This window comes from Neltuma alba, unplaced genomic scaffold, assembly GCF_004799145.2.
Source record: "Neltuma alba isolate B1F8T4 unplaced genomic scaffold, ASM479914v2 tig00005370_pilon, whole genome shotgun sequence".
NCBI classification, from domain to species: Eukaryota; Viridiplantae; Streptophyta; class Magnoliopsida; order Fabales; family Fabaceae; genus Neltuma; species Neltuma alba.
In genome coordinates this window covers 91,693-100,150 of record NW_021634083.1, presented here as the reverse complement: position 1 = coordinate 100,150, position 8,458 = coordinate 91,693, and the positions used below count along the sequence as shown (strand labels likewise).

Below are 8,458 nucleotides of genomic sequence, written 5' to 3'. Positions count from 1 at the left end.
ACCATATTGCCTTGACACTAGTATAATTGATACAAGGAGATTATGTTGCACTGGAGTTGACGAGCTAACTACTTCCAACATGTTTTGGGTTTCCTGCATCATCAACAATAAAATCTCATCAACACAAAACATAATGGCATGTGCTTTAAAAAAAATCAATGTTAAAATTTTATACCTTTGAACATTTTGAAGGCTTGTTAGCAGGTTTTCTTGACATTTTGACCTTTCTTTCCTTTTTATTAAGGTCATCAACCCAACTTTTGTTGATCTTTTTTCTTTCTCTCTTTTTAAAGCCAATGCCTTCACCATCATTCTTGTCATCATTCACTATCAACACCACATTCACTATCAACAGCATCTGATGACTGCTTGATAAGAAGTTCGAACACTTTCTTACTAAGTTTTTCCACCGCTTTTTGAACCATAAAGAAAGTCTTTAGACATTCAGATGCATCACTGGCTAGTTTTATACGCATTGGACACAATTGCCTGTATCGATTTGAGCATTCTAGCTTAGGATCAACATCAATCTCCATTCCCTTGTTATCATACACCACACCACACCTTGCTTGTCTTGTCCACCTCTTTAAAATATATTTATGTGGAAGCAACTTGACATCATGATCGTACAATATCCTCAAGGCATGACAACATAATATTCCCCATTTTTCAAACTTCTTACAACTACAAGTAATTGTAGCCTCATTTTCTTCTCTTGATGGCTTAAATGTCAATCTCCACTCTCCTTTCTCATCAACCCTGTTGATAACACAATCAAATACGATAGCATCATCATATTCATTCATCTTTCTTACTTTTCTCTCTTTTATACATGTAGCATCATGTAAATCATATTTCTATTGAAACAAGTTAAAAATTGGTGGAGTATAAACTTGAGAAAGTTGTTGAAGCATAGCTGAACTTTTCAAAATCAATCTCAACAGCTTTTATCGTGAATTAAAATCACTCATCAACTCATTATACCATTTATCCACAACAACTTGTTCAAAGACTTCAAAGAATTTATTGATATCCAATTTAGGATTTGTGCTTCTTTTTTTTTTTTAATGAATGCATTGATACTTTCACTGAGTTGTGTGCTTCTCATACCAAGTGTCTTTGATTCCTTCATATAACATGCTGCCCATTTTTCTTTTAACTCGTAAATAGACATTAACCATGGATTATCTCCTACATTGTGTTTTGATAATAATGCTTTCCAAGATTCCTCAAACAGTTTCTTTTTCACAATGATACATGCACCAATTAAACTTACCCAAAAAATGAGAATCATCTTTCATTAGGTTCCTAAGATGTTTCGCTGCATTTCTGTTGATATGGAATGTGCACAAGCCATGCTTTACATTTGGCATTAATTCTTTTAAGGCTCATGTCATTGTAGCATCTTGGTCAGTAAACATAGTAAATTACATTTTTTTTCTTATGTGCTTCCAACAACATGTCAAAAAGCTATTCAAAAGACTCAATAGTCTCATCATACAATAAAGCAGCACCAAATATAACTACTTCTCTATAATGATTGAAACCTGAGAAAACGGCAAGTGGTCTAATTGTCACGATTTGTAGAATATGTTGTATCAAATGAAATGACATCTCCAAAACAAGCATAATCTATCAGCATACGTGCATTAGTCCAAAACACATTAGTTATTCAGTCTTCTGAATCCACTTGATAAGCATCAAAAAATGAAGGATTTTCTACCAATTGTCGTTGAAAGTAACGAAGTAGACACCTAGCTTCACTATAAACAATTTTTCATTGCCTCCTTGATGCTAGGTAACTCTTAACATCATCTTGGGTGAACCCCAAATTAGCTCTCCCTCCTGCATATTTACTCATTAAATTAAAAGAGGCTTTTTGCTTAATACCAACATCTTCTGCAACTTCTAAAGCATAGCCTTGTGCTTTCGGTAATCTCCTTTGTGATGCCAGCATATGAACAGTTTCCTAAGTCTCCAAAAGATGATTATGCTCCAAGAAAAGTTATGTGACTCTATATCTGCCATTCACTTTTTTGACTATCATTCTAACTTCACATCTTGTTCTTGTTTCTTGTTGAGGGTTCTTGGTTTTAAAATCTCTTTTATCTGGTTTTCTCACTCCCTCCTTGTTACAAACATATTTGTAATATATGACAGAACCATCTTTCCTACTCCTATTGGAGTTTTCTTTTCTAACACCAAATCCAATCTTTCTACCATAGCCAACCCAATATTGTCATGCCTCTTCTATATTATCAAATTCAAGACCAAGGATGTGAGTCATATTTGTATCCATTGCTTAAAGATAGAAGATAAATTGAAAAAAGAGATGCCTAAAAAAAACAACAACAACAGAGTAAATAACTGAAATAAATAATAAAACACTATAAATTTCATACATTTTATAACAAATAAAAATAATCATTTCAGAAAAATGACGACAAACTATATATATATAAATGAGGAATTCACACACTGACTCAAATGGAGTTTTTTATTAACTAAGATACAAATTGAGCGAACAAATACATATGGCCACCAGAATAACATGACAATACATATAAAATTCAACAAAAATTACAAAAGAAAAAAGAAAAGGGATATATACGTGTGTCTGTATGAGCATATGTAGAGACTAAAAGACAAAAAAAAAAAAAAAGAAACAATAAACAATAAAGGAGGTAACCAGAAAATCTTAGTGATGAAAGCCTGCAAATGCTCCTCCTTCCTCAACAATCTCTTCCCACACTGAGCCTGATGCATAGTGTTTTCTGGAAGCAAAGAGATGGATGGATTTCCCGTGCTGGAGTAGGACGCTGAGAGACTGAGTTTCGAAATAAACAAACGAGTAACATGGTTTTTAAAAGAACGACGTCGTTTCTTTTTGGTGGAGGCAAAATGGAGAGAAGCTGTAGTGGAGACATTCCGAGCCCACTTTCTAACATGAAATTCCTCGAAATGAGCAAAGGCTCTCTCACTTAGGACTTTGTGAAGAGTCTCGGGAGGAAGGAAATGTTCGTTACATTATTGCTAGGAAATTCAGTTACACAAGACAAACAAATGTGGGGCATACGTTAAATTGCTGTGAAATTCAACTACATAAGACAACACATATAGGGTCAAACATGTTGGACTCACAGGCAATATTTTCTTGATCGGTCTACATCTGATCTATTCGATCAAGAAAATTGATTAGTAGCTTTATTATTTGATTCGGTTAGCTTAAGAAGGCAACCATGTTTAACTATCCATCAAAACATAATCAATTTGATTAAAAATTGATTGAAAAAAGTGAAACGAGGTGTGATTGCTTTTTTTAATTAATATAGTCTTTTGTCTTTTAAATTTGTCCTAATTTTGGTTTTGATTCCTTAAATTTCAAATTATAGGTTTTGGTTCCTCAATAGGCAAAATGGTCTAAATTTTTTTTAAATTATAGGGTTTGATATTTTAGATGAAAAGAAATTTCAGAGACCAAAACTAAAATTAGGATAAACTAGATGGACCCAAAATTGTATTAACCCTTTGTTGTTTTAACTCGGTAATGTTTCTGGTTCCATAGGCTTTTCCAATGTGTAAGTATATGGATCTAATTTAACTTTATTAAAATCATGTAAATCTGACAGACTGTGACTAATGCGATGAAGCTTATGAAATCATTCACACCTATCGTGTCATTGAATATACCATACTTTAATTTCATGTTCAACTCCAGGATTGTGGAATGAAGAGGAATATAATTAGGGAAATAAAAAGTAAATTAAAAAAAAAAAGCAGCTTTGTACCGTCAAGGATTGACCTACTATTTATTAATTAAAATAATAATTTAGAGATGGTGGGAAAAAATTTAATTTCTCCATAGAATGATTAATTAATTGAAATTTTATACTATAGTGGGTTATGCCACCTTAACGGATGATTCTTGAGTTGAAAAAGTGACACCCCATTAGACTATTTAAACCCACTTTGTGCATATCGTTTTCTTTTATGAATTTTTTATATCAAACCATAACAGCAATATAATTTTCTAATTAAAATATGACGAGTGTAACTTTGGATAGATGCTGTGAATCGATCGCAAGCAAATGTATAAACAGCAATGTCGGCATCATTGCTACTAGCTGTAAAGAGTGTGATTATTTTGCTAATACACCAAAATATAAGCACCTTAATTACTCCTAAAACGCATTCTGACTTCTGAGCAAAGGTGCTGACACATGTAAACTATGACAAGTGTATCTTTTGATTGATTTACTAAAGCATTCTTCCCATCCAAAATTTCTAATTAAGCATCCTTATCCTTAATAATTTGTTTAAGAAAATTCAATTAATAAATCGATTAATAATGAGGAGCTAGCAATACTAAATGAAAAAAAATCAATCTTTTAACATTTTGTTTTATCAAAAAACAATTTATTAAAAGATAAAAAATACAGATAAAAAAATTGGTTACAACAAAATTAATTAAGTGTAAACAGAACCTATTTATAATAACTTATAAGTAGCTTTTTAATCATGTTTTACAGAATATAAGATAAATATATTAGAGGTGTTTTACCTCAACTCGTATAAAATATTAAAATGTGGTTATAAGTGTTTTCATACGCTTTAACAGATGGTCCACAAGTAGATAGAACCCAACCGCCACTATTACTTGAAAGCCTGTCTTTTAACATCAAACAGACCCAAATGCCGAAACACTTTGCAGAGACACAGAATTCACAAACTCGTCATCAGATTCCAGTGCCGTCATCGTAGCCGGCGAAAGACATATCTCCAAATCTATGCTTCCCCCTCCTTCACGACCCGGATATGACATCACTTTCCCATCAAACATGTTGGCATAACCACTGCGAACACCCACCGCTTTCCCCATTCCGAATTCGTTACCATACATGAAAAATCTGGGTGAGCTACCCATCATCACGCCGTACGGGTCAAAGAACCGATCCGGTTGAAACACCGTCGGACTCTCCAACCACTTCTTCATAAGCTCACGCACCGCTTTGTCGTTGTGGTTTGCGACAGCCACGTGTATCTTCCACGCCGCTCATCCAAGTTCGTGCTCTAGCAACTCCCCCGATGTCGTTTCCGCAGCCACCGTGCTGACAGAGTTCCCGAAATACTCTTCTGGCAAAGGCGATTCCATTCTTGATCTGTTATCTGCTGCCACACTGCAGATTGTTCTCTGATCACGGGAGGGACTCCGCGCGTGTGTTATGCACCTCCAGACGAGTGCCGATAATGATTGGAAGGACGATATTTCAGTGGTGTTGGACTCTTGGTTGGCCTTTGCTTTCAGTTTCGCAATAGACTCGGCCGTGAAATGGAATATTCTTTCCCTAAGAGGGGGTGCTTCGAATCTGCTTATGAACTCGTCGTGATGTTTGAAGGGGAGATTGATTGGGGGAACACAACCCTCCGGGAACCACCGATTGTGGATCGGTGGGTGTGAGATGGGAATGCAAACATGGTCGCTGCCATAGTTATCACCTTGTGCTCGAAAGATTTCAGACCACGCCCTGAAGAATCTCCAAAAGGAAGTGCCGTCGGCGAGGCAATGGTTCATGGAACAGCCAACGAAAACGCCATCTGTCAATTCAGTGACCTGAACGGACAACAAAGGTAAGGTGTGGCCGTCGTGGTTGACCGCCCTGTCATGGTCAAAGAACGATTGGACGACAGAGGGGACATCGATGGGGGAGAGGATGTCGGAGACGGTCATGTCTAATTTGGCGTAAATGAATCTAGCTCCCTCGCTGTTGTCGCAATCGACAAAGACGGAGTAGGAAGGGGGACAAGCCGTGACCAGGCGACCGGCGAGGGGATAAAAATGGAGGAGGGTGAGAGAAAGAGAGTGCTTGAGGCGGCCGAGAAGAGAATCGATGGAAAAGGGAGGATTGTGAGGAGGAGAAGGCTTGAGGAAGAGGAGGCCTTTCTGAATGTATTGAATAGACAGCATAAGAATATCCCATGGAGATAGATGGCAGATGGGCTTAGAGTCATTGGGCGGAAGGTGGGGTTTGATGAACCATTGGGAGATATGCTCGACGGCAGGATGGCAACTCATCTTCACTCACAGTTCAGAGATGACTTTGGATCAAAGTATGATATGTTGGGTCACTCTTCTCTTTGTTTATTACATATATAATGTAAAAAGCAAAACGAAGTCCCCACAGCGTCCCAGCTGTCCTTTTCCTTTGCCCTCCTGCTGAGTAATTACAGTGTGGAATTCACATATAAAGACGAAGTCAGATTATGGGCCTGTTTTTATTATTTTAAAATTTGCACATAATAGTCATATTGATTATTTATGATTTATAAAGAAGCTTGATTATATTTAGAGTTCATATTGTATACAGATTTAAAAATTATGTCCGTGAAAAATGACTTCCAAATATTTATAAAACATAAAAGTGATGGTTTTAAAAATTGAAATCACATCCAATTTCATGTAACTACTTTATTGTTTGTGCTAGAAATATATAGGCTGACCGTGTTTTGTCTACTATGCCCCTTGGCTAATGATAAAGCCCAATTTTTATAAATTTTATCCCACATTAATTTAGGATTTAAATGATAATTTTGAGCTTAATTGGATTTTTATGCATTATTAGATTAATTGGTTGATTTTTGGATTTTGCATAAAAATTGAGATTTTGGATTAAAAATATAAATATTTTGTGATTTCCTATTTTTGACTTGGAATTAATTTTTCTATTTCTTTGGAAACAAGTCTCATATTTTTAGAAAGATTACTTTTAGAAAGTTTTACAATCTCTTGCCTAATTTTTTTTGCATATCTGATATTTAATTTTTTATTATATTTGGATATAATCTACATTAATGGATGCACTTAAATTCTTGTAGGTCAAAAAAGAGCATATAGGAAATCCAATGGTGCAAGATTGTTTCTTGGAATTTAAGCACAATCCAATAGCTAATATTAAGTGGGCCAATTAATTATTAATGGGCTTGAGCTTTGGATCCATAAAATTTTCTTTTCTCCCATTAAAATATTCTCCTCATTCCATATAGAAAAGTCACGCCTAATATCAATATTTTTCTCCCTTCACGGATTGCACCATACCATCCTTCCTTCCATAGCCGTGACCTCATCAATCGCACTTGCCAACTATCACGTCAGTTGATTTGCTTCCAACAGCAACCACCCACCGGACGCTTCACCTCATATTTGCTTCATTCCATGGTCACACAGCAACATCCACTCTGCGTCACATGGCTGTGCTCCGCGTCATTAAGCTTGGAGGGAAGATTGTTTTGATGGAAGCTTAAGCTTGTTAGGGAGGCAACTTGGGAGGAGCATGGAGGAGATTGGAGCCTTGGGCTAGCACTTGAAGACCACAAGGGAGTAATATACCATTTATCTTTTTAATTCTAGGACTTGAAATTATTTAGTTTTAAATAATTTTAAGTTGTATTTTTGTTGAGACAATTTAGTTCTAGATTGTCAATTTTATCCTTGGATTAGATTGATATTTGGATCTTATTTATGCCGAGATACTTGTTGGAATTTATGTTTAGAACCTTTGCATTGTTAATTGAATTTATAATTGAGTTTTCATTATAAATTTAATTATCAAAGTGGTTTGAATTGCAAAATTTGGTTTTTTTGCCTCTTAATTATTTAATTAAGTTGGTTGATTATCTGATTGTCTAATTGGATAATTTCAAACATAATTTTCAGAATTAATTTGAATTATTTTCATTGGTTTTAATAAGCTTAATTAACCAACCTTATTCTGTTATGAGTTCTCTAATAGTTTAAGGGTTTTTAAGATTGAGGGTTCCCTTTGTTTCAAGTAGGTAATTAAGTTTATTGATTCCACTCTCTTTTCACTTCCCTTTGGTCTAATTAATTGATTAAGGTTATGAAGGTTAAATCCATGCGAATCCTAAGTTGTCCCCTCTACCTTACCGAAGAGAACTTCTCAATTTTCACTTGTTAATTTTCTTTACTCTGTAGTCAATTTTCTTCATTTATCATTTTAATTTTTTTTAAAAATCCCCCCAAAAATTGTATTGCATTCATTTAAGTTTAATTTAATTTTCATATAGATTTTAGGACATTTGCATCTTGCATTTAGAATTAGAATTTTGCATTTTAGTTTAGGTCTAATTTATTGCATTTTTTTGTCACCTAAATTTTTACCTAAAGAAACCCATAACTTGCTCCTTGGAAGTAATGACCTAGGTCAATCCTAAATTACAAATTAATTAGGACCTAGTTTAATTGAGTGCTTTGACGACAGAGGCATCATCAGTTAATAAAGAGGAAGTATAAGCCAATGTATTTTCATTATAGTTAGCACATAAAGTAGTGGCTTTGTTGGGAAAGGAAGAAAAAAAATATTTCCATATTTACAAAATGGGCATATTTACTAAATATGCCCATTTTGTACTAAAGGGGCTATTGAATTCTTTTAGTGAATTA

The 8,458-nt window shown here is 34.8% G+C and overlaps 1 protein-coding gene and 1 pseudogene across 1 annotated transcript; both read right to left on the bottom strand.

The window, feature by feature from the left end:
* Window positions 1-320: 320 nt before the first annotated feature.
* LOC114747577 (protein FAR1-RELATED SEQUENCE 3-like) lies at window positions 321-806 on the bottom strand. The gene has a single exon (XM_028935929.1). It carries the CDS (start codon window positions 804-806, stop codon window positions 321-323), a length of 486 nt encoding a protein of 161 aa, XP_028791762.1.
* A 3,737-nt stretch (window positions 807-4,543) lies between these two features.
* On the bottom strand, window positions 4,544-6,142 carry LOC114747573 (uncharacterized acetyltransferase At3g50280-like; annotated as a pseudogene).
* Between the last annotated feature and the right edge of the window lie 2,316 nt (window positions 6,143-8,458).